A 27,019-nucleotide genomic window follows, 5' to 3' on the forward strand; every position below is an offset into this window, starting at 1 on the left:
ATGTGACTTCTGCCGGGCTGAGAGAAGACCGGGAGGGAGGAGGGGGAGGAAGAAGAAGAGGAAGAGAGAGAAAGGCTGATTTCATAATTTAAATGGGAGGAGGACTGGGCTGGCCATCAGAGGAAATGTGTCACTGGTGGGAGAGCTGGAGTGGGGAGCAGGAGGACTTGGGGGAGGCATGTAGCTGCCTGACCAAATATGGGAGTAGCAGATGCACACCTCTCCATTCTCTGCTCTGTGTTAGGAAGCAGTGGACTTGTCAAGGACTGCTTCCCAAATGGCACCCTATTCCCTACATAGTGCACTACTTTTGACCAGGGCCCATGGGGGACTTTACATGGGATATTGTTGCCATTTGGGACAAAGCCTAGGTCTGTTCTGCAAAGACATAGTCCAATAGGAATGTTAGCCATAATCAAGCCTGTTTCCTAGGTGTTTTCAAATGCAGACCTCTTATGAGGACAATGATTAGAAGAATTCCGTTGATGACTTTTTCTTCTCCTGTCTTTTGTTCAGTGCCAATGGTGGAGTCGTTGGTGGAGAGTTGCATTAGTGGCCAGGCCTATTTGTGTTCAATGTGATTAAGTGGCACGAGCTTAGACAATGTCTTTAAGGTGCTTCTGAAAACGCAATGACTTTGTTATGACCCTGGGGTGTAGAGCTCCTTATCTAAAGATTACCTGACTAGATATTCACGTCCCTGTCACTCTCTGACTACCTTTGGCTTGCTTAAACAGCAGTCTATCCATGCAATAAACAAACTTTCTTTGTTCATGTTGTGCTGAATGCATTACACACTTCTCAAAACTCCTCATGACATAACCGAGTATAATCTATTGGTCTCCCGAGACTGATATTCTCACGGTACAACACGTCCTCACACTTAAAAACATGTGACTTTTTTTTACCATGTTTGTTAATCAAGCAGGCTGTAGGCCAGTGAAACAAAGAAAAATGTCCTTGCAGTCCCTGCTAAGCTATCTGTGTGAGAGAAGCGACTGGAAAGGTCCTCAGTGGTTGTTTTCATGCTGTTTGAAGACAGGTATACCATTTGCTTCACTAAATTCATGTCCAGTAGTTTGAATCAATGTTTTGTCTCCTTTCAGATGGATCTGAGGCTACTTTCAATAGCAACATTATTAGGAATCCTGTGTTTCTGCAGTGCACAGCAAGGTAAGGTTATTTGACTTACACACACATATTGTTTTAGGGCTACATTTTACTGTTTTGTTATGCACCTAAAGCATTAGTCTACTTTGTGCATCAAAAAGCAATGAAAAGAAGACATTCTTCAGATTACGATATTGTGGTAGAGGAGGTTGGCCTAATGGAATGATGTCATCTATTTAAGAAACTGCCTACAGCTGCCAGCTGCCTGGCTTCAGCAACATGACTCGCAATTGAACAGATTGGAAGAAATGAAATTCCATGTTGAGCCAGGAAGAGAGGAAAAATGTAGTTACAAAAGCTGCGTCCCAAATGACACCCTATTCACACTGTATTGCACTATTTTTGACCATAGTAAAGCAAAGTAGTGCACTATATAGGAATAGGGTGCCATTTGCAATGCACATTTTCTGAATTCTGCCTCTTGGCAAATAGTTGTGGCTGTATTCAAAAATATGTATTGTTTCTTCCTTTCAGAGGGCAGTGATTGCATCAAGGCCAATGCACAATCATGTGGGGAATGCATCCAGGTGGCAGAGAAATGTGGATGGTGTACAGACACTGTAAGTTGTTTGAAAGCACATGCTTCCAGAGGCACAGTCTTATCTCACCGGAAGCAGCTAACACAAGTGTTTGTATTAGGAGCTGAACAATGGCAGGGATAGGATTTGAATACCAGTGTATGGGCACTTGCTGTGAAATAGTTGCCGCCAGCTCAGAGTGTAGTAATGCAGAGCTGTCTTGAGTCACGGAACAGAACACTATTTTCTACATTGTAGAATAATAGTGAAGACGTCAAAACTATGAAATAACACATATGGAATCATGTAGTAACCAAAAAAGTGTTAAACAAATAAAAATATATTTTAGATTATTCAAAGTCGTCACCCTTTTGCCTTGACAACAGCTTTGCACACACTTGGCATTCTCTCAACCAGCTTCATGAGGAATGCTTTTCCAACAGTCTTGAAGGAGTTCCCACATATGCTGAGCACTAGTTGGCTGATTTTTCTTCACTCTGCTGTCCAACTCATACCAAACCATCTCAATTGGGTTGAGGTCGAGTGATTGTGGAGGCCAGGTCATCTGATGCAGCACTCTATCACTCTCCTTGGTCAAGTAACCCTTAAACAGCCTGGAGGTGTGTTTTGGGTCATTTTCCTGTTGAAAAACAAATTATAGTCCCACTAAGTGCAACCCAGATGGGATGGGGTATCGCTGCAGAATGCTGTGGTAGCCATGCTGGTTAAGTGTTCCTTGAATTCTAAATAAATCACAGACAATGTCACCAGCAAAGCACCCCCACACCATTACACCTCTTCCTCCATTCTTCACAGTGGGAACCACACATGAGGAGATCATCCGTTCACCTGCTCTGCGTCTCACAAAGACACAGCGGTTGGAACCAAAAATGTCAAATTTGGACTCATCAGACCAAAGGACAGATTTCCACCGGTCTAATGTCCATTGCTTGTGTTTCTTTGCCCAAGCAGGTCTCTCCTTATTAGTGGTGTCCTTTAGTAGTGGTTTCTTTGCAGCAGTTTGACCATGAAGGCCTGATTCATGCAGTCTCCTCTGAACAGTTGATGTTGAAATGTGTCTGTTACTGGAACTCTGTGAAGCATTTGTTTGGGCTGCAATCTGAGGTGCAGTTAACTCTAATGAACTTATCCTCTGCAGCAGAGGTAACTCTGGGTCTTCCTTTAATGTGACGGTCCTCATGAGAGCCAGTTTCATCATAGCGCTTGATAGTTTTTGCGACTGCACTTGAAGAAACTTTCAAAGTTCCTGAAATGTTACGTATTGACTGACCTTCATGTCCTAAAGTAATGATGGACTGTCATTTCTCTTTGCTTATTTGAGCAGTTCCTGCTATAATATGCATGTGGTCTTTTACCGATTAAGGCTCTCTACTGTATACCACCCCTACCTTGTCACAACACAATTGATTGGCTCAAACGCATTAAGAATGAAATAAATTTCATAAATTAACTTTTAACAAGGCACACCTGATCATTGAAATGCATTCCAGGTGACTACCACATAAAGCTGGTTGAGAGAATGCCAAGAGTGTGCAAAGCTGTCATCAAGGCAATGGGTGACTACTTTGAAGAATCTCAAATATAAAATACTTTAACACTTTTTTGGTTACTACATGACTCCATATAGGTTTGATGTCGTCACTATTATTCTACAATGTAGAAAATTGTCAAAATAAAGAGAAACCCTTGAATGACTAGGTTTGTACAAACTTTTGACTGGTACTATATATTGTTACGGGAATCAAGTTAACAATGTTCTTAAACCGAACTTCAATTAAACTACTCAGTCTGCCCCCCAGAGGGTGTAAGATTCTGGTTGAATGAAACAGACGCAGATCCAGCTTACAATTGGTCAGAATGTTTATTTACAAGAGCTCTGAAATTCATACAATGCACACAGCCTTTTATATTACCACACACTTACATCAGTAGAGAACTCCACCCCGCTTTAGGCGGCTGTATTTTTCCACAGTACACATACATTCCTTATCAAACCTTGCCACCTGTCTTCTAATCTCCTGCCAACTAAGCCGTTCCCAGGCCGTTGTTTCTCTCCCTAACTTAGGGATGCCTCTTCTCCTGTTCCTTTCCCAAGGTCTTCTTATCAACTCTGCCCTGTTCATTTTGAAATAGTAACAGTGTCTTAGTCTTAAACAGTCTACTCACACACATTAGTACATTAACATTATAATTTACATTTTAGTCATTTAGCAGACACTCTTATCCAGAGCACCTTACAGTAGTGAATGCATACAGTTCATACATTTTTTTTGTTTGTACTGGTCCCCCAGTATATACACATATATATATATATATACACATATATATATATATATATATAGTTGAAGTCGGAAGTTGACGTACACCTTAGCCAAATACATTGAAACTCAGTTTTTCACAATTCCTGACATTTAATCCTAGTAAGAATTCCCTGTCTTAGGTCAGTTAGCACCACCACTTTATTTTAAGAATGTGAAATGTCAGAATAAAAGTAGAGATAATTATTTATTTCAGCTTTTATTTCTTTCATCACATTCCCAGTGGGTGAGAAGTTTACATACACTAAATTAGTATTTGGTAGCATTGCCTATAAATTATTTAACTTGGGTCAAACATTTCGGGTAGCCTTCCACAAGCTTCCCACAATAAGTTGGGTGAATTTTGGCCCATTCCTCCTGACAGAGCTGGTGTAACTGAGATAGGTTTGTAGGCCTCCTTGCTTGCACACGCTTTTTCAGTTCTGCCCACAAATTTTCTATAGGATTGAGGTCAGGGCTTTGTGATGGCCACTCCAATACCCATTTGCGACCAAGCTTTAACTTCCTGACTGATGTCTTGAGATGTTGCTTCAATAAATCCACATCATTTTTACTCCCTCATGATGCCATCTATTTTGTGAAGTGCACCAGTCCCTCCGGCAGCAAAGTACCCTCACAACATGATGCTGCCACCCCTATGCTTCTTGGTTGGGATGATGTTCTTTGGCTTGCAAGCCTCCCCCTTTTTCCTCCAAACAGAACAATGGTCATTATGGCCAAACAGTTCCATTTTTGTTTCATCAGACCAGAGGACATTTCTCCAAAAAGTACAATATTTTTTTGCTCCCTCTGATCTGAAGAAACACAAACAAACATGACAATTCACTTCGGGTTACCTTCACCCACTCAACAGCACCCACCATATTTTCCACCCAACTTGAAACCACCCATGGATCTGACTGAACTTCTGACTGAACTTGCTCCTTCTTCATACTGCAAAATCATCAGAAATGTCATATCAGAATGAGTGCTTCATCATGTGTATGTTGACTATTTTGAAAACCAATCAAAAAAGTCAATACAAATAACATAAAAAACAAGAAAATGTGGGTTATTTGTCATATTTGTCTCTGTGCAGGACTTCCTGAAGCAGGGAGAGTCTAAGTCAGCACGCTGTGATGAGCTACAGTCCCTGATCACGAAGGGCTGCACTAAGGCCAAGATCGAGAACCCCCGGGGCAGCACCTCCATCAACAAGAACAAGCCTGTCACCAACCGCAAGAAGGACATGGCAGAGAAGCTGAAGGCTGACCAGATCACTCAGATCCAGCCTCAGAAAATCACCCTCAACCTCCGATCCGGTAATGACCTGATTCCTGACCTGTGCTGATATTGGATCAGTTTGACCTTTTAGATCATAACGAATAAGATGGACATGGAGGACCTGATCCTCGATCAGCACTACTACTCTAAGTATTTTTGTGAATATGGGCCCTGCCTCCTGACCTGACCAGCTCATTGGCCATGCTTTATCTCAACAGGGCATATTAGAATATGCAATCTTTCTTGAACTTACCGTTCACATGCAGTCAATTTCTGAATCCAAGTTTTCAGGCAGAATCCTGTTGATGTTTGTCAAATATTGAATGATGGAGAGTCTTCATGTTCTCTGAATCTGTTCCATTCCTTTCTCACATGAAGGTGAGGCCCAGACCTTTAAGTTGAAGTTCAAGAGGGCAGAGGACTACCCCATCGACCTCTACTACTTGATGGATCTCTCCTTCTCGATGAAAGACGATTTGGAGAACGTCAAGAATCTGGGGACTGACCTGATGCGTGAGATGAAGGAGGTCACCTCAGACTTCCATATCGGTAAAAGACATTAAACTTCACATACTCAAAATGTTCAAAGTAAGGTCATTCAGAAAGAAGGAAGGTATTGGGTACTTCACTGTGGTACTTCATTGGGTACTTCACTGTGGCTATCCTCTGTTCCAACCTGTGTTTGTGTATTTTGTAAGGGGTTGGGATCAGAGCAAAAGACAGATTTCAATGGACTGCAAGGAAAATGGATCAATAAAGTATATTGTTGTTCTTCTTCTCAACATTGGCTGTTTTCCTGACCAGGTTTCGGCTCCTTTGTGGAGAAGACAGTGATGCCATACATCAGCACTACCCCAGCCAGACTGCTGAACCCCTGCACCAGCACCAACAACGACACCTGCACGAGCCCCTTCAGCTATAAGAACGTGCTGAAGCTGACTGAGGACGGGGAGGAGTTCAACAGCCTGGTCAGTAAGCAGCAGATCTCTGGAAACCTGGACTCCCCTGAGGGAGGATTCGATGCCATCATGCAGGTGGCCGTCTGTGGGGTGAGTGACCTGACCTGGGCCATAGTGGGATAGTCTCACTTCAGGGCCTGTAATCATAAAGCATCTCAGAGTAGGAGTACTGATCTAGGATCAATTTAGCCTTTTTGACCATAATGAATAAGATTACATTGAAGGGGGGACCTGATCCTAGATCAGCACTTCTAATCGAAGACACTTTATAAATACCAGCCCAGAAGTACAGAAAGCTTCATAATCGGCTAGAATGGTTCATGATTGAGATAATACCAGTCAGTCCAAAGCATTAAAACAAATAATTAGGAATCACTGATAAAGTTGGATGCATTTGTTTTCTTTTGGGGGCTCTAATTGGATGTGTTTTTCATCACCCTGCAGGAGGCCATTGGCTGGAGGAACGTCACTAGTCTGCTGGTGTTCTCCACTGACGCTGGCTTCCACTTTGCTGGAGACGGCAAGCTGGGCGGCATCGTTCTGCCCAACGATGGGAAGTGTCATCTGGAGAACAACATGTACACCATGAGCCATTACTACGTATGTCTTTCTCTACTTACTCTATACTTTCCAGCCATTTTCTATTGCATTTGTTTTATTGTAGTGTATTGATTTTGTGTATTTTGCATGCTGACCTCACAAAATGACTTTCCATGTACACGGACAATAAAGTTTAGAGCTGACCCCATTTAGTTGACTGGTCAATTGTTGGGTCAATGGGCTGTTGGTCGACCGATATTTCTTTAGTCGAGCAGTAGCAAAAAGTATTATAATAATAAAAGTAATAATATCATGGTGTACAAGACACCTGTCGGATTCGCGCCTGTCTGAGTGGACTGATCCATTGTGGAGGCTGTGGGGATGGCACAATCCATCACTCTAAAACATGTGCTTCTGAAATTGTATATGGTTATATTACATAAGAACAATGTTGCAACACCAATAAAATAATATTATTTTATAAAAAATAAGCTTTCTCCCACGTTGGATAGTGGTCACTGTCCGTGGTTCAGAAACACATCAGTGCGCTGTTGAATTGGCGCCTTTTCCTAGACCATGTTGCTATGTGCATAATAGCAAAGTTAACCAGCATATTGGTGTTGAGAACAATGCAGTGGAGGCAGCAGCAGAATGAGGAGATGAGAAATCTGCCCTTTCCTTATTGAACAGTGAGGAGAGAGGAAACACCAACCTAATTAGGTCTATAATCAATAGTCTAACTGTTAATTGTGCCTGGCTTTATAATGTGTCAATATTTCTACAGAAATAAGACAGATCCTGCTTCTGTTGCCTGTTTGAGTGAGTTTTTAATAGCCTACTGATTCCGTGAGTACCAAGCCTCACGCAATGACATGTCAAGTAAATAATTTGGCTATTTTTAATCTTTGCTGTAATAAAGGCCTTACACTTTATTTCATTAGAACAACCTCTCTGGCATTACTTATAATATATTTAGTGTTGTTTACACTGTTCCAAATTTATAAAAAAATTATATTTATAATAATAACGCTCCTTTTTCTTGATCTCTTTCTTATTGTTATTATTATTATGATCCTAAGTAATGTCATGATCATTAGTAGGCTTGCTATAGCAGCCTTGTATACTCACCATTGAGCTGTAGGCCTAAGAGCGCATCCTATTTAGTCTTAATACCGTAACTTACTTAGGCCTATATTTCAAAACTTTTATAGGCTACTGTATCAATCAATCAATAATTAAGTTGTTCATGTAATCACCAGCCAACAGCATACCACCCTGCATCCCACTGCTGGCTTGCTTCTGAAGCTAAGCAGGGTTGGTCCTGGTCAGTCCCTGGATGGGAGACCAGATGCTGCTGGAAGTGGTGTTGGAGGGCCAGTAGGAGGCACTCTTTCCGTTGGTCTAAACAATATCCCAGTGATTGGGGACACTGCCCTGTGTAGGGTGCTGTCTTTTGGATGGGACGATAAACCAGTGTCCTGACCCATTGCACTTATTGTAAGAGTAGGGGTGTTAACCCTGGTGTCCTGGCTAAATTCCCAATCTGGCCCTCATACCATCATGGCCATCTAAACATCCCCAGCTTACAACTGGCTCATTCATCCCCCTCCTCTCCCCTGAAACTATTACCCAGGTCTTTGCTGTAAATGAGAATGTGTTCTCAGTCAACTTACCTGGTTAAATAAATCACACAGCATATGAGTCATTCATGATTTGAAATGCAATCAAGTATTTTTGTTTTCAAATAAAATAAAGCCAGCCTTGAATAATTAGCATAAACAATAAATAAACCGTTTCATTTCGGAAATTGCGTAAACAAATGAATGCGACTGTTTTTAGTCTTTGCTGTAATAAAGGCTTAACAAACAAAAAACTTTACAACAGAGTCTGTTACGTTTGTAATTTATTTAGTGTTTACATTTATTATATTGTAATCTATACAGCACCTGTTTGGCATACATAATGTGCACGCAGCGCTTGCTCTTTACCTTCTTTTTCTTGATCTCCAGTATTTTCCACAACTAGTCCAATTTATTCCACACATCTGACTTTCCCTTTACCTCCTGAGCAACCAGTAAACATTCCCCCGTTTCTAGAATATTTGCCACGTCCTCTGCATCCAACCAATTTATTGATGTGATTATGATATGCTATAGGTCAGACCCTATTGTGCCCTATTCAGACTAGATTCGTTTTACTGGGGGAGGTCGGGTCATGTACAGTTGAAGTCGGAAGTTTACATACACCTTAGCCAAATACATTTAAACTCAGTTTTTCACAATTCCTGACATTTAATCCTAGTAAAAATTCCCTGTCTTAAGTCAGTTCGGATCGCCACTTTATTTTAAGAATGTGCAATGTCAGAATAATAGTAGAGAGAATTAGTTATTTCAGCTTTTATTTCTTTCATCACATTCCCAGTGGGTCAGAAGTTAACATACACTCAATTAGTATTTGGTAGCATTGCCTTTAAATTATTTAACTTGGGTCAAACGTTTCGGGTAGCCTTCCACAAGCTTCCCACAATAAGTTGGGTGGATGTGGCCCATTCCTCCTGACAGAGCTGGTGTAACTGAGTCAGGTTTGTAGACCTACTTGCTCACACACACTTTTTCAGTTCTGCCCACAAATGTTCTATAGGATTGAGGTCAGGGCTTTGTGATGGCCACTCCAATACCTTGACTTTGTTGTCCTTAAGCCATTTTGCCACAACTTTGGAAGTATGCTTGGGGTCATTGCCCATTTGGAAGACCCATTTGCGACCAAGCTTTAACTTCCTGACTGATGTCTTGAGATGTTTCTTCAATATATCCACATATTTTTACTTCCTCATGATTCCATCTATTTTGTGAAGTGCACCAGACCCTCCTGCAACAAAGCACCCCCCACAACATGATGCTGCCACCCCCATGCTTCACGGTTGGGATGGTGTTCTTTGGCTTGCAAGCCTCCCCCTTTTTCCTCCAAACACAGCAATGGTCATTATGGCCAAACAGTTCTATTTTTGTTTCATCAGACCAGAGGACATTTCTCCAAAATGTACAACATGCAAACCGTAGTCTGGCTTTTTTATGCCCGTTTTTGAAGAGTGGCTTCTTCCTTGCTCAGCGGCCTTTCAGGTTATGTCGATATAGGACTCGTTTTACTGTGAATATAGATACTTTTGTACCTGTTTCCTCCAGCATCTTCACAAGGTCCTTTGCTGTTGTTCTGGGATTGAGTTGCACTTTTCGCACCAAAGTACGTTCATCTCTAGGAGACAGAACGCGTCTCCTTCCTGAGCGGTATGATGGCTGCGTGGTCCCATGGTGTTTATACTTGCGTACTATTGTTTGTACAGATGAACGTGGTACCTTCAGGCATTTGGAAATTGCGGAGGTCTACAATTGTGGTGTACAATTGTGGAGGTCTACAATTCTTTTTCTGAGGTCTTGGCTGATTTCTTTTTATTTTCCCATGATGTCAAGCAAAGAGGCACTGAGTTTGAAGGTAGGCCTTGAAATACTTCCATAGGTGGAGCGCCAATTGACTCAAATGATGTCAATTAGCCTCTCAGAAACTTCTAAAGCCATGACATCCTTTTCTGGAATTTTCCAAGCTGTTTAAAGGTCAACTTAGTGCATGTAACCCACTGGAATTGTGATACAGTGAATTATAAGTTAAATAATCTGTCTGTAAACAATTATTGGAAACTGACTTGTGTCATGCACAAAGTAGATGTCCTCACCGACTTGCCAAAACTATAGTTTGTTAACCTCTCTAGGGTAGGTGGCACCAAATCGTCCCACCTACGTAACAGCCAGTGGAATCCTGTGGCGCGTTATTCAAATACCTTAGAAATGCTATTACTTCAATTTCTCAAACATATGACTATTTTACAGCATTTTAAAGACAAGACTCTCGTTAATCTAACCACACTGTCCGATTTCAAAAAGGCTTTACAACGAAAGCAAAACATTAGATTATGTCAGCAGAGTACCCAGCCAGAAATAATCAGACACCCATTTTTCAAGCTAGCATATAATGTCACAAAAACCCAGAAGACAGCTAAATGCAGCACTAACCTTTGATGATCTTCATCAGATGACACACCTAGGACATTACGTTATACAATACATGCATGTTTTGTTCAATCAAGTTCATATTTATATCAAAAACCAGCTTTTTACATTAGCATGTGACGTTCAGAACTAGCATACCCCCCGCAAACTTCCGGCGAATTTACTAACAATTTACTAAATTACTCACGATAAACGTTCACAAAAAGCATAACAATTATTTTAAGAATTATAGATACAGAACTCCTCTATGCACTCGATATGTCCGATTTTAAAATAGCTTTTTGGGGAAAGCACATTTTGCAATATTCTAAGTAGATAGCCCGGCATCACAGGGCTAGCTATTTAGACACCCAGCAAGTTTAGCCTTCACCAAACTCCGATTTACTATTAGAAAAGTTTGATTACCTTTGGTGTTCTTCGTCAGAATGCACTCCCAGGACTTCTACTTCAATAACAAATGTTGGTTTGGTCCCAAATAATCCATAGTTATGTTCAAACAGCGGCGTTTTGTTTGTGCGTTCAAGACACTATCCGAATGGTAAATAAGGGTTACGAGCACGGCGCATTTCGTGACAAAAAATGTCTAAATATTCCATTACCGTACTTCGAAGCATGTCAACCGCTGTTTAAAAATATTATCGTAAAAAAGCGATAATATTCCGACCGGGAGTCGTTGAATCCATTCGAAGACGATAGAATAAAAACATGGTGTCGTCTCGTGCACGAGCATGAGTCCCTTTGTCCGCTGATAGACCACTTGCCAAACGCGCAAATGTGTTTCAGCCTGAGACTGCCTCGATATCATTCAGCTTTTTCCCGGGCTCTGAGAGCCTATGGGAGCCGTAGGAAGTGTCACGTTACAGCAAAGATCCTCAGTCTTCAATAAACAGAGACAAGAATAACAAGATCTTGTCAGAGAGGGCACTTCCTTTAAGGAATCTTCTCAGGTTTTTGCCTGCCATATGAGTTCTGTTATACTCACAGACACCATTCAAACAGTTTTAGAAACTTTAGGGTGTTTTCTATCCAAAGCCAATAATTATATGCATATTCTAGTTACTGGGTAGGAGTAGTAACCAGATTAAATCGGGAACGTTTTTTATCCGGCCGTGTAAATACTGCCCCCTAGCCCTAACAGGTTAACAAGAAATTTGTGGAGTGGTTGAAAAACAAGTGTTAATGACTCCAACCTAAGTGTATGTAAACTTCCGAGCACAAAACACAGCCTCTGTAATTTTAGTCCCGTCCCAATCTGTCACGTCCTGACCATAGTAAGTTGTTATTTTCTATGGTAGAGTAGGTCAGGGCGTGACCGGGGGTGTTTGTCTGTTTTTGTATTTCTATGTTCAGTTTCTAGTTTTGTATTTCTATGTTGGTGTTGTTTGGGTTGATCTCCAATTGGAGGCAGCTGATCCTCGTAACCTCTAATTGGAGGTCATATTTATGTTGATGTTTGTCCCACCTGTGTTTGTGGGTGATTATCTTTTGAGTAGTGTTTTCCTCTCTGCGTCACGGTTTGTTGTTTTTGTGTTTCAAGTATTTCATGTATTGCATTTAGTTTCATGGAATAAATAAATATGTGGAACTACGACACGCTGCATTTTGGTCCGATCCGTCAGACAGATGTGACAGAATCGGCAATGTCAGTAATTTTTACATGGCAGGAGAGTAACAATTCCAGCCAGAATAACCTACTCCAAGGTCCTCTGATAATACTAATATGAATCAACATCCCTGTGTTTTCAGAGAAATGTCAGAGTTTGACAGATGTTGCTTGTGTCCTACATGTAGCCTATCAACTTTCACAGTGAATGCTTTTGTTTATATGTTTTGTGCATATGAATTGAATATTGCCAAATGCGTCAGTAAAAAATATTGAGCCTATTTAATGCAACCCTTGCTGTTAATAGATCGCATAGCAGCATACAACTGACCTAAAGCAGCATACAACTGACCTAAAGCAGCATACAACTGACCTAAAGCAGCATACAACTGACCTAAAGTTAACTTTCTCATCCATTGCCTTAAAATGCATCTCAAGTGCTGGGGGGCATTTAGGACGTACTGCAGATCTATAAAATATCCTAAAGATTATGATCAGACTTCCTCAATTGAAATAATATTATAGCGACACTATACCAAAGATGGTTTGGTATGGTTTAGAAACTTTGGAACCAAGCTGGAGTTATCAGTGTGGCCCTATCACCTGGACATGTTGAAATACTGTATCTTCATGCCTAGAATAAAAACCTCCAGGCTTCCATCATAACTGTCAATTTATAGAAGAAAAAAAAAGAATTATAAGGGGCAGTTTGGAAAAAATGTATCCTGTCCGAATCATCCTTTGGAATAACGTACATTCTGGAGTAATAATTACATAACCAACATTCTCTAGTAATACTAGTCCCATGCAAATAGGTCTTTGGTCACGTGCATTCGATACATAGCCTACATGTGTCACGTAAAGAGAGCAAGGGTTGAGGGATTAGGGAATGTTTTTCCTGAAGAAATGAGGGATTTCGGTAACAGAACTTTTCAGTCAGAAATGGCTGTTATTATGTTGCAACTGCAGCAACATGGACAGCACGATAAACACTTTAATGTTCTGTGGTGGTCACTGCAGCAGGGAGGAGAGAGAGACAATGGGTGCTAGTCACATGGTCACTCACTGTCTTTTTTTGAGCCAGGCCTCCACAATCAAATCAATTGCTGGTCGGACTCCCTTTAGTCATTTGTGAGTCTTAATTATTTAATGTGTGCTTAAGGCATCAGAAAACCTCAGTGAATATAGTTGATTTGATTTAAACACATAGGATTTGTCAATATATGGAAAAATGCACGTTTTAACATTTCGACCAATCGATCGAAAAAACAGACAACTCTTGGTCGACCTATATTTTTTTTAGTCGGGGATAGCCCTAACAAAGTTAACGTATCATATATGGCAAGGGTCGGCAACAGGCGGCCCGCGGGTCAAAACTGCCCCGCATGTCACGTCCTGGCCAGTATAAGGGTTAATTAGTATTGTAGTTTGGTCAGGACGTGGCAGAGGGTATTCGTTTTATGTGGTTCGGGGTGGTGTGTTTTGTTGAAGGGGCATTTGGTTTAAGTATTCCGGGGTTTTTGGGCACTGTTTGGTTTTCAGGTATTCTATGTTTAGTCTAGTATGTCTGTTTCTATGTTTGGTTAATTGGGGTTGGGACTCTCAGTTGAAGGCAGGTGTTGTCTATCTGCCTTTGATTGAGAGTCCCATATATTAGGGTGTGTTTGTGTTTGTGGGTGATTGTTCTGTGTTAGCCTTGTGCCTTGCAGACTGTCAGTAAATCGTTCGTTTTCTTGTTTGTTGTTTTTGTATTCGTTTTGGAGTGAATAAATGTTCAAAATGGACAACCGCATGCCTGCTGCGTTTTGGTCTACCTTTTCAGACGACGATTTCGCATTATCGTCAGAAGACGAAGATAATTGTGACAGAATCACCCACCAACTATGGACCAAGCAGCAGAGGAAGGAGCAGAGGGACTTCGAGTTGGACTGGCGGGAGAAGTGGACCTGGGAGGAAGTTCTGGACGGGGCCGGACCTTGGCACCAGGCTGGGGATTATCGCCGCCCGCAGTGAGAAATTGAGGCAGCCAAGGCAGAGAGGCGGAGGTACGAGGCCATGGACGCGCTGAGGGAGAAGCACAAGAGGCACCCCCAATAATTTTTTTGGGGGGGGCACACGGGTAGTTTGGCTAGGCGTAGGAAGAGCCGGAAGCCAGCTACCAGTGGTTATATGGAGGAGCGTATGGGGTGGAGAGCGCTATGTTTCGCTGAGGAGCGCACTATCTCACCCATACGCACGCACAGTCCGGTGCAAGTTATTCCAGCCCCTCGCAGGTGCCGTGCTAGAGCGGGCATCCAGCCTGGTAGGAGGATGCCTGCGCAGCGCATCTGGTCGCCGGTACGCCTCCGAGGACCAGGCTACCCAACTCCCGCTCTACGCACGGCTACCATCAGGCCCCTGCACAGCCCAGTCTGCCCTGTACGTACAGGGCTACTAGTTCCATCCAGCCAAGGCGGGTTGTGCAGGAGGTAAGATCTAGACCGACTGTGCGCCTCCATAGCCCTGGGTTTCCAGCTCCTGTCTCTCGTGCGGACCCGGAAGTGCGTCAACCCAGTCCGACTCGTCCTGTTCCCGCTCCCCGCACTAGCCTTCAAGTGCGTAAACCCAGCCTCGCCAGTCAACAGTCGTCAGAGCTGCCCGCCAGTCAACAGTCGTCAGAGCTGCCCGCCAGTCAACAGTCGTCAGAGCTGCCCGCCAGTCAACAGTCGTCGGAGCTGCCCGCCAGTCAACAGTCGTCGGAGCTGCCCGCCAGTCAACAGTCGTCGGAGCTGCCCGCCAGTCAACAGTCGTCGGAGCTGCTCGCCAGTCAACAGTCGTCAGAGCTGCCCGCCAGTCAACAGTCGTCAGAGCTGCCCGCCAGTCAACAGTCGTCAGAGCTGCCCGCCAGTCAACAGTCGGCGGAGTGGCCAGACTGCGCCGAACTGCCGGAGTGGCCAGACTGCGCCGAACTGCCGGAGTGGCCAGACTGCGCCGAACTGCCGGAGTGGCCAGACTGCGCCGAACTGCCGGAGTGGCCAGACTGCCCCGAACTGCCGGAGTGGCCAGACTGCCCCGAGCTGCCGGAGTGGCCAGACTGCCCCGAGCTGCCGGAGTGGCCAGACTGCCCCGAGCTGCCGGAGTGGCCAGACTGCCCCGAGCTGCCGGAGTGGCCAGACTGCCCCGAGCTGCCGGAGTGGCCAGACTGCCCCGAGCAGCCGGACTGCCCCGAGCTGCCGGACTGCCCAGACCTGCCGGACTGCCCAGACTGCTTCGAGCTGCCGGACTGCCGGACTGCCCCGAGCTGCCGGACTGCCCCGAGCTGCCGGACTGCCAGACTGCCCCGAGCTGCCAGATTGCACCGAGCTGCCAGACTGCCCCGAGCTGCCAGACTGGCCAGACTGCCGCGAACTGCCAGAGTGGCCCGACTGCCCGGAACGGCCAGAACCGGAGCCACCTCCTGATATAGGTGGGTTGGGGAGGGGGGGTGTAGCACAGTGCCGTCGTTGACGGCAGCCACCCTCCCTTCCCTCCCTTTTAGTAGAGGGGAAATTTGTTTTGTTGTTTGGGGTTGTTGTTTTTTTGTTTTTTGTTTTTAAGGTGCTTCCGGGGTTAGCACCTTTAAGGGGGGGGGTACTGTCACGTCCTGGCCAGTATAAGGGTTAATTAGTATTGTAGTTTGGTCAGGACGTGGCAGAGGGTATTCGTTTTATGTGGTTCGGGGTGGTGTGTTTTGTTGAAGGGGCATTTGGTTTAAGTATGGGGTTGGGACTCTGTTTGGTTTTTTTGGGCACTGTTTGGTTTTCAGGTATTCTATGTTTAGTCTAGTATGTCTGTTTCTATGTTTGGTTAATTGGGGTTGGGACTCTCAGTTGAAGGCAGGTGTTGTCTATCTGCCTTTGATTGAGAGTCCCATATATTAGGGTGTGTTTGTGTTTGTTATTTGTGGGTGATTGTTCTGTGTTAGCCTTGTGCCTTGCAGACTGTCAGTAAATCGTTCGTTTTCTTGTTTGTTGTTTTTGTATTCGTTTTGGAGTGAATAAATGTTCAAAATGGACAACCGCATGCCTGCTGCGTTTTGGTCTACCTTTTCAGACGACGATTTCGCATTATCGTCAGAAGACGAAGATAATTGTGACACCGCAAGTGTTTTTTGGGGGTCCCCCCAATATTTTTTGTAAAACATTTTTGGTTTGTTTTTGGTCAAAAAAGACTGAAATCACAAGGAATTTGGCATATATATATATATATATATATATATATATATATATATATATATATATATATATATATATATATATATATATATATATATATATATATAGGAAATCTGTTCCCAAGTATTCCCGCAAATAAAAAAAGAGACATGATCGTGTCTCAATGTTATCGAAGTATGACATTATTGTTATTTTCAAATACATTACATTTTTGGGCTTAGTTGTGGTCAATTTGCAGTGTACAAATTATTACAATTATGTTCCGGCCCCCCTACCATCCACTCTGACAAAAATCGGCCCTCGGCTGAACCTAGTTGCCTACCCCTAGTATATGGTATAACATGCTGTATGACTGGCACATGTCTCAGTGGTATGGATCATTGGATCTTTGTTTTGACATTTTCATCTTGCATTTATTTTCAATTGACAGGACTATCCCTCCATTGCCCATTTGGTCCAGAAACTGAGCGACAACAACATTCAGACCATTTTTGCTGTTACTGAGGAATTCCAGCCTGTTTACAAGGAGCTGAAGAACCTCATCCCCAAGTCTGCAGTAGGAACTCTGTCCTCCAACTCCAGCAACGTCATCAAGCTCATTATCGATTCTTACAACGTGAGTTTAACTCCCTAACTTTGAATTGGAATGGCAGTTTGATGTAAAGCTAATAATTACTGTGCAGTAAATAAATACCTGGGATGGTTCCCAAATGAGACCCTATTCCCTATATAGTACACTGGACCTTATTCCCTATATAGTGCACTGGACCTTATTCCCTATATAGTGCACTACTGTTCTTCTATTGACATATTTTGTTGAAATTCTCTGTATGTTGTTTGCAGTGCTTGACTTGTACTGAAATAAGTGCCGGTAGTCATTTTGGATGCCGGTACTGTTTATATTTAGGTGAAGGAGCTCCACAATACTGTTGATCTAATATTCTAGAAGAGGAACAGGAACTCAAGCAGTAGAACATTAGAGGTGCTTGTGCTCCGGTGAGCTCCTGCCCAGGTCAAGGACTGGTGGTTTGATAGTCTCTGTCATCTGAAGATATTCTCTGTATGTCGTGTGATAGTCTCTGTCATCTGAAGTCATTCTGGAAAACGGCAAGCTGCCTGAAGGTGTATCCATAACATACAAGTCCATCTGCAAGAACGGTTGGGTTGGAACCGGAGAGAATGGAAGAAAATGCTCTAACATCTCCATTGGAGATGAGGTAAGTGTGAGCTAGCACAGCCTTTCCTTCGTCGTCTGGTCTCTATTGAAATGTGGGTTGAGAATAAAAATGTGTCAATGTATTACATCTGGAAAATGTGTAAACCATCCAAGACATTTTAGGAGTTTACTAATGAAAAACAAGAAGAGGGAATATCGTTGAGACTGATTATTGTCAACGTTTCCGTTCAAGAGGCCTTTCTCAATACCAGTGTCCAGGAGTTTACTAAAGGGTGATTCCAGTTGTTGAGGAAAACTCGTTCCAAGGATCAGGCAGAGCTCATTATCCAGTTAATAAGAGTTTATTCAAGCAATTGCAAGGGAGATTACACTCAGGATACATCTGAGAGGAAACTCAAAATGACAGAGTCACACACAGTCATTATATACTTCTTACACAAAGAGCTGCTTGAGAGATGAAGGGTACTTAGCCCCACTTCCTTAAAGCATTATACACCAGTTCTCTCAGCCTACATGTGTAAGAGAGGGGAGTGATGAGTTCTTTAAAGCCTATTCAGCTGCATGAAGATTTTAACATTGAGCAAGGCCTCTGGAGCCCGTAGAGATAAAGAGCCAGCAGCATATCACTCCTGTGAGAAGAGGAAAACTAAACAGTCATGGAAAATTACCAGTTGAATAGCACTATACAACTCAACCATTTTACATAGCGTTTAGACTGTACAAAACCATTTTACGTAGTATTTAGACTAACAAAACCATTTTTGCCCCAACACAGCATTATGGACATTTAGTTTGGAAATGACTAACATTTTGTGCATGCGCAGGTTGACTTTTCGACTGAATCGACCTAATACCTTCATCCTATCATCTAGGTGTCCTTTGAGATTGCCATCAAGTCCGAGAAGTGTCCGCCTGAAGGCAATTCCGAGACCATTACAATCAAGCCCCTGGGTTTTACTGAGAATGTGGAGATCGTCCTCAACTTCATCTGCGAATGTGAATGTTCCAAAGATGGAAAACCTCTCAGCGAGATGTGCCACAATGGCAATGGGACCTTTGAGTGTGGAGCCTGCAGGTACGATATAAAAACAGTTGTTTTAGTTCTACTTTTTGGGGTGTGAAATGTTGTTCTGAAACTATACGCTGAGTGCGTGTGTGTGCATCCCAAATGGCACCCTATTCCCAATATAGTGCACTACTTTTGACCTGAGCCCTGCAGGCCTAGGGTGTTGATACGGGTGCCATTTGGGACGCATACTAAGTCTCTTGCTTTCTCTCAGGTGCAACGAGGGCCGTATTGGCAGACTGTGTGAGTGCAGTACAGACGAGGTGAGGACGGACGACCTGGACGCTAACTGCCGGAAAGACAACGGTACAGACATCTGCAGCAACAACGGAGACTGTGTGTGTGGAACCTGTGAGTGTAAAAAGAGAGAGAACCCAGAAGAACGTTACAGTAGGAAGTTCTGCGAGTGTGACAACTTCAACTGTGACCGCTCCAACAACAAACTCTGTGGAGGTAGGACCCGTGGCTGGCCCCCTTGTTTTGAGTACTTGTATACACGTTTTCATTGACACATTGAATTCATTTGACACTGCTGCGTACTGTAACATTACCACACCCATTATGAGTAGGCTAATTAATAGAATAAACAACTGAACGAACCTCAATTTTCTCCACCCCTTTCCTCAGACATGGTCTGAAAGAAAATGTTTTAGATTGGGTGATTCTTCAAAATGGGTGGTTGAGTTGTGTAGGCCTAGCATTGATTGAACCTCTTATTTTATCCCCCCTCCCCTCTACTAGGACATGGACGTTGTGAGTGCAGGGTGTGTATCTGTGATGCCAACTACACGGGCAGCGCCTGCGACTGTTCCCTGGACACCTCCACCTGCCTAGCAGCCAACAAGCAGATTTGTAATGGCCGGGGCACCTGCGAGTGTGGTGTCTGCAAGTGCACCAACCCCAAGTTCCAGGGCCCCACCTGTGAGATCTGCCCCACCTGCCCCGGCGTCTGTGCTGAGCACAAGTGAGCCTGACAACACAGGGTGTCTAAGCAGTCTTTTAGTTTGTTTGTGCGATCTGTTTTTAGGTCTTTTGTATGGACTTTTATCATGTTACCCCTGGTTACAGACCAAATTTAGCTCTGGGACAATAACGTTTGTTTGATTGATGATTGTCCTCTACAGAGACTGTGTTCAGTGCCAGGCCTTTGAGACAGGAGAGAAGAAGGACACGTGTAAGAGGGACTGCAGCTACTTCAACCTGATCAGAGTGAAGGACCGGGACAAGCTGCCCCAGCCAGCCGACCAGTCCTACCCCCTATCCCACTGTAAGGAGAGGGACGCCAACGACTGCTGGTTCTACTACACCTACGCCGTCAGGAACCACACAGAGAGGGAGGTCTACGTGGTCGACACTCTGGGTGAGTGGACGGATGTTGCTGCTCAACTCTCTGAAAGAAATACAAATCTTTGATTATCCATTTTAAGAATAGCCTGCCATAATGGCTCCATGTCTGTATAGCATTTTACAGGCTGTGTCACTAATCACACCTTTTGACTAGGGCCCTGTGGTCTCTGGTCAAAAGTAGTGTACTACAAAAGGAAGTTGTGCACTACAAAGAGAATAAGATGCCATTAGGGACCACACACACAGTGTAGGCCCATGTCCATTGTATATGATTAACTGTAAATGCAGAATGTTGCCATTGACTCTACGTGTGTGTGTGTGTGTGTGTGTGTGTGTGTGTGTGTGTGTGTGTGTGTCCTTCTGTGCTCCAGAGTGTCCAGCAGGTCCTGACATCATCCCCATCGTGGCTGGCGTGGTGGCGGGCATCGTGCTGATCGGCCTGGCCCTCCTCCTCATCTGGAAGCTGCTCATGATCATCCACGACCGCAGGGAGTTTGCCAAGTTCGAGAAAGAGAAAATGAACGCGAAGTGGGACACGGTAAGGCGGATCACACCAGCATACTGTCGGATCACACCAACAAACGTGCGTTCAGAAAATAATTGCAGTGGATGCTTTTTATTGTTTACATTGCAGATATCAGTGCCTTTGAAGGCCAGAGGGAATTCTGTGTGAACACTAACTGTTATATGTGTGCCTTGGTTATCTCTTTGGCTCAATCTCCCCTTTCCTTTCTGTTCTGTGCCAACAACTGCAGCACGGAAATGTGGCTCTGGCATGCTGCTCAGGCTGAGACAGACTTTATTCCCCTTTCCTCTATGGGCCTTTCCCTGGCTCGGCTAGGCTTGGGTAGCAGTGCTGCCACCATCTGTCCACTCATCAGTACAACATGCCCATAATAGGCAATAAAGCTGGTGTTACCAACAGAAGCTCAATCGAGCTGCTCAGTGTGCTCTGAAGTCATAGCAACAGTATTCCATGTTCATAGTAGAATGACAGAGCACTTGTGTGCTGAGAGAGACTATAGCTTCTGTTCTAGGCCCAAATGGCACACTATTCCCTATAGAGTGCACAACTTTTGAACAGAGCCCTGTGGGCCCTGGTCAAAAGTTGTGGAAGTGCACTATAATGGGAATAGGGTGCTATTTGGGACAGACCCTCAGTCTCAAGAGCATGGCTTTTGCTAAACCATTTGGGTTGGATATGTTTGTATTCTGAATATACACTATGTAGTAGACTAAATACATATACTTGGATTTTATTATACTTTTTCAAGACAGTAAGAAAACAAACAAACATTTGTTTTACTAAAGAATAAATGAAAACAAATTTGCCATCCAATAGGTACAGAATAATATAAAGTAACTGTACAGAGATGGGATGTTGTATTGTTAACAAGAAATTAGTTAAGTCTTCCTGATTTGTGAATGATATCCATTTCTCCCAGTTACTTTCAAATACAGGTTTTTGGAGTCTTAAGGCATATGTCAAGTTTCCATATTAAACATTTATTGGATTATACTTAGCCATTCTTCAAATTGTGCAGCTTTTACTTTATACCAGTTCCTGGTAATGGTTGCTAAGCCTTTCTGCTTTGTTTCAAACCCTTCAAACCATCCCTCCATCCTGTCATCTTTTACTGCTTCACCTTCTTTTCATGCTCTTTCTTGTCTTTCTTTTCTCAAACCCCTGTTTGTCTTATTGTCGACCATAGCAAGAGAATCCTATATACAAGGGCCCTATTAATAACTTCCAGAACCCAAGCTATGGGCGTAAAGACATGGTCCTATTACTCTGTTTGTATTGCCCATCTTTCTTTTCCCTTCTTCCTGCATGTACTTTACTTTCCCTTTGGAGTGTTTTGTGCTTGAGTGTTGCATCTTTTCCACACCTGTTTTTCAACTCTTATGTTCATTCTCTTCTTCAAAACAAAAGCTGTAAGAAAACCATTTTCTCATTTCAGCAGTGAGTTTAAAGTTTATGGTACTGAAGCAAATTGAACAACACATTTGTCAAAGAAATTAACTTTGAATAAAACAGAAAGAAAAAAAGCAACGCTGGTCTATCGCATTGGGACGACCACATCTATTAAATGGGCTAAGGATTAACACGTATTTCACTGCATGTTGTGTGTGCCATAAACATGCTATATTATTGGACATGTGACTGCTTTCTTCACAAAATGTTGAAAATCATATTGTCCAAACCATGGAGCGGCTGCTCTGGATCTGATTTAATTTTAACCAAACTGTGATTTGTGAAGTGGCTCCAACCTAATTATTCAATTTTTGGGTTACATTCCAAATGGCACCCTATTCATTCCCCTATGGGCTCTGGTCAAAAGGTATAGCACTATATAGGGACAAAGACATAGTATCCATGGTGACCCTTTGCCTCACTCTCTCTCTTTACTTGTCTTTTGCAGGGAGTGAATCCCATCTACAAGAGTGCCGTAACAACTGTTTTCAATCCAAAATACGAGGGCAAATGATGGAGCTTCCTCTGTCATTACAACACTGTATGCAAAAGAATATGGAAGGAGGGGTGTTTTTATGTTCACTTTGTTTTTGTAGTTGCCAAATGATAGCAGTGCATTTTGCCACTATTTCAGTATGTTTTACTAACTGCTTTTTCTATGCATTGTTTGAATTGTACAGTATGTATAAACTTGGGTTATAATTTGTTTGTGGAACTTGAGAGAATCCTTAAACTGTTTTTTTTGCCACTGAAATGGTAGGGTCATTGAAGGTCTAGTTGTGCCTTTCAAAGAACCGTGGAGCCATTCTTTCTGTTTTGAGGGTGACATTGGATGTCGATATAGGACAAGATATGTAGCGATAGCTGGCCATTGGGACAGCAATAAATTGTCATGTGTACAGTTTGTAGGCAATGGATTCTGTCTAAGCCATATTTTAGTGACAGAAAAGGTCTGGAAGCAAAGGTATGTTTCTTTTCAATGACTTTCTTCAACCTGAACAATCAGTTTAATAATTTTGGGGGTTTGTCACGATATTTGTGAATCTTTATAAATGAAATGACATCAAGTACAGTAGTGCTATTATGGGCTCCAGGTTTACATTTTTTTTGTTTTAAAGAAGACTCAGGTCCCTACTAAACTCCTCATTAATAGCAATGCCAAATATGACATAACTCACTGCCTTCTCGTTTTAAGTGTCTTGTTTCAGTTATGGAAATGTAATTTTGAATGGGGTTCTGAATGTTTTTTACTTGACCTAAAGCCCCAGCTTTCTTTTTTGCTGTCAAATAATTCTCACCTTAATCCTTTTCTAATTTGATGGATTGATCAAACTCGACTTCCATTGAATAATGGTGGTTACGTTTCAGTTATAAACATCAGTGTTATGGGAATGGCGTCGGTCAGATCTTTGTAAAAGTTCAAACATCCCACTTAGTTGTAAGAACACACCGTGCTCTTTGTTTTTAAAGGGTATTTTTATTTCATCAAATTCACATTTTCCAATACTTTATTAAATAAAGTTCCAATACAAATTACCCTAACATTGCTACATGCTGCATGTGTGTGTGTTAATTACTGTTTAATGTGTCCTTGCTTTATCTTACTGTTAGAGAGAATCCAGTGTGATGTATCCAAGGTTACAATGTCCAGGGAATGTTCAGGGAATCCATCTTTCTACTCACTGCCCATCTTATGCTACCCACATGTTTTCTACAGTTAAAGGTCCAATGCAGCTGTTTTTATCTCAATATCCAATCATTTCTGGGTAACAATTAAGTGATTGTTTTCAATTAAAATGATCTAAAAGAAAGAAATAGCTTCTTAGCGAAGAGCAATTTCTCAAGCAAGAATTGTTATGGTCTGGGAGTGGTCAAAGTGGGGAAAGGAAGAGAGGTTTGGAACTATTTCTTATTGATCTATGAACTATACTGAACTAAAATATTAACGCTACATGTAAAGTGTTGGTCCCATGTTTAATGAGCTGAAATAAAAGATTCCTGAAATTTTCCATACTCACAAAAAGCGTATTTCTTTGAAATGTGGTGCACAAATTTGTTTACATCCCTATTAGTGAGCATTTCTCCTTTTCCAAGATAATCCATCCACCTGACAGGTGTGGCATATCAAGAAGCTGATTAAAAGGCATGATCACTACACAGGTGCACCTTGTGCTGGGAACAATAAAAGGCCACATGTAACCACGCCAGCCCAGGACCTCCACATCCGACTTCTTCACCTGCGGGATCGTCTGAGACCAGCCACCCGGCAAGCTGGGGAAACTGTGGGTTTGCACAACCGAATAATTTCTGCACAAACGGTCAGAAAACGTCTCAGGGAAGCTAATCTGCGTGCTTGTCATCCTCACAAGGGTCTTGACCTGACTGCTGTTCGGCATCTAACTGACTTCAGTGGGGGAATCCTCACCGTCGACTGCCACATTGGAGAAGTGTGCTCTTCACGGTGGAATCCCGGTTTCAACTGTACCATTCAGAAGCCCATTCAGAATAACATTTCTGTAACTGAAACAAGACACTTAAAACAAGAAGGCAGATGGCAGACAGCGTGTATGGCGTTGTGAGGGCAAGCGGTTTGCTGATGTCAACGTTGTGAACAGAGTGCCCCATGGTGGCGGTGGGGTTATGGTATGGGCAGGCATAAGCTATGGACAACAAACACAATTGTTTTTTATAGACGGCAATTTAAATGCACAGAATACTGTGACGAGATCCTGATCATGTTTCAGCATGATAATGCATAGCCCCATGTCGCAAGGATCTGTACACAATTCCTGGAAACTGAAAATGTCCTAGTTCTTCCATGGCCTGCATACTCACCAGATATTACACCCATTGAGCATGTTTGGGATGTTCTGGATCGACGTGTACGACAGCGTGTTCCAGTTCCTGCCAATATCCAGCAACTTCGTACAGCCATTGAAGAGGAGTGGGACAACATTCCACAAGCCACAATCAACAGCCTGATCAACTCTATATGAAGGAGATGGTTACGCTATATGAGGCAAATGGTCACCCCAGATACTGACTGGTTTTCTGATCCATGCCCCTACCTTTTTTTAAGTTACAGTATCTGTGACCAACAAACGCCTATCTGTATTCCCAGTCATGTGAAACGTATAGATTAAAGCCTAGTGAATTTATTTCATTTGACTGAATTCCTTATATGAAATGTAACTCAGTAAAATCTTTGAAATTGTTTCATGTTGCGTTTATATTTGGGTTCAGTATAATTTACAGCTATTTTCAAACAGCTCTTACACTAAAAGGGCATTATCATTTTAACAGTATTATTCCAACATAGTTTGGAAATATATACAAAACACAGGAAATCAAGTTTTGGAGTGCACTGGACCTTTAAAATATGCATTTCAGCTCTCTTATCCTTGCCAATTCATCCATTTTCCAACTCAGGATAAATCTCAGGATAGTGTGTCATGATCTGAACAACAGAAATACAGCTACCACTGTTCTCACATGCCTGCACCTGCAGTCTTGCTGCTGCTGTAATGCCTGATGACTTGAGATAAGAAGTTTGCAGATACTGGCAGTGGTGCAAAGTACTGAGGGAAAATTGCTTTAAAGTACTATTTAAGTCGTTTTGGGGGGGAATCTGTACTTTACTATTTCTATTTTTGACTACTTTAACTTCACTACATTCCTAAAGAAAATAATGTACTTTTTACTCCATACATTTTCCCTAACACTCAATGCTTAGCTGGACAGGAAAATGGTCCAATTGATTCACTTATCAAGAGAACATCCCTGGTCATCCCTACTGAATCTGATCTGGAGGACTCACTAAACACAAATGCTTTGGCTATCCAAAAATTAAAAATTAAAATAATTTGTGCAGTCTGGTTTGCTTAAAATAAGCAATTTGAAATGATTTATACTTTTACTTTTGATACTTAAGTGTATTTTTGCAATTACATTTACTTTTGCAATTACATGATACTTACAGTTGAAGTCAGAAGTTTACATACACTTAGGTTGGAGTCATTAACACTCGTTTTTCAACCACTCCACAAATTTCTTGTTAACAAACTATAGTTTTGGCAAGTCGGTTAGGGATCTACTTTGTGCATGACACAAGTCAGTTTTCCAACAATTGTTACCAGACAGATTATTTCACTTATAATTCACTGAATCACAATTCCAGTGGGTCAGAAGTTTACATACACTAAATTGACTGTGCCTTTAAACAGCTTGGAAAATTCCAGAAAATGATGTCATGGCTTTAGAAGCTTCTGATAGGCTAATTGACATCATTTGAGTCAATTGGAGGTGTACCTGTGGATGTATTTCAAGGCCTACCTTCAAACTCAGTGCTTCTTTGCTTGACATCATGGGACAATCAAAAGAAATCAGCCAAGACCTCAGAAAAAAATGATAGACCTCCACAAGTCTGGTTCATCCTTGGGAGTAATTTCCAAACACCTGAAGGTACCACTTCATTTGTACAAACAACAGTATGCAAGTATAAACACCATGGGACCACGCAGCCATCATACCGCTCAGGAAGGAGATGCATTCTGTCTCTTAGAGATGAAAGTACTTTGGTGCGAAAAGTGCAAATCGATCCCAGAACAACAGCAAAGGACCTTGTGAAGATGCTGGAGGAGGTCTTCCTGGTTGAATTATTATTATTATTATTTTTACTAGCTCCATCACATAAAATGTTAATCCCAGGTATATTCACTGATTTATGTGAAGAGGTAAATAGTGTACAGATTGACCTTTCCCTATCTGAGCCTGAATGAAGTCAGGCACCAGCAGGAAGCACTGCATTT

General features: G+C 42.5%; 1 protein-coding gene across 1 annotated transcript; it reads left to right on the top strand.

Annotated features, from left to right (window-relative positions):
• The first annotated feature begins 1,106 nt into the window (after nt 1-1,106).
• LOC115169831 (integrin beta-1) lies at nt 1,107-23,753 on the top strand. Its single transcript, XM_029725839.1, has 14 exons — nt 1,107-1,173; nt 1,645-1,730; nt 5,106-5,328; nt 5,669-5,839; nt 6,095-6,339; nt 6,694-6,849; nt 17,077-17,262; nt 17,723-17,863; nt 18,696-18,898; nt 19,104-19,342; nt 19,631-19,853; nt 20,014-20,249; nt 20,608-20,774; nt 22,660-23,753. The coding sequence occupies exons 1-14, from the start codon at nt 1,107-1,109 to the stop codon at nt 22,723-22,725; spliced, it is 2,409 nt and encodes an 802-aa protein (XP_029581699.1). The 3' UTR covers nt 22,726-23,753.
• The last annotated feature ends 3,266 nt before the right edge of the window (nt 23,754-27,019 follow it).

Source organism: Salmo trutta, chromosome 31 (genome assembly GCF_901001165.1).
Source record: "Salmo trutta chromosome 31, fSalTru1.1, whole genome shotgun sequence".
NCBI classification, from domain to species: domain Eukaryota; kingdom Metazoa; phylum Chordata; class Actinopteri; order Salmoniformes; family Salmonidae; genus Salmo; species Salmo trutta.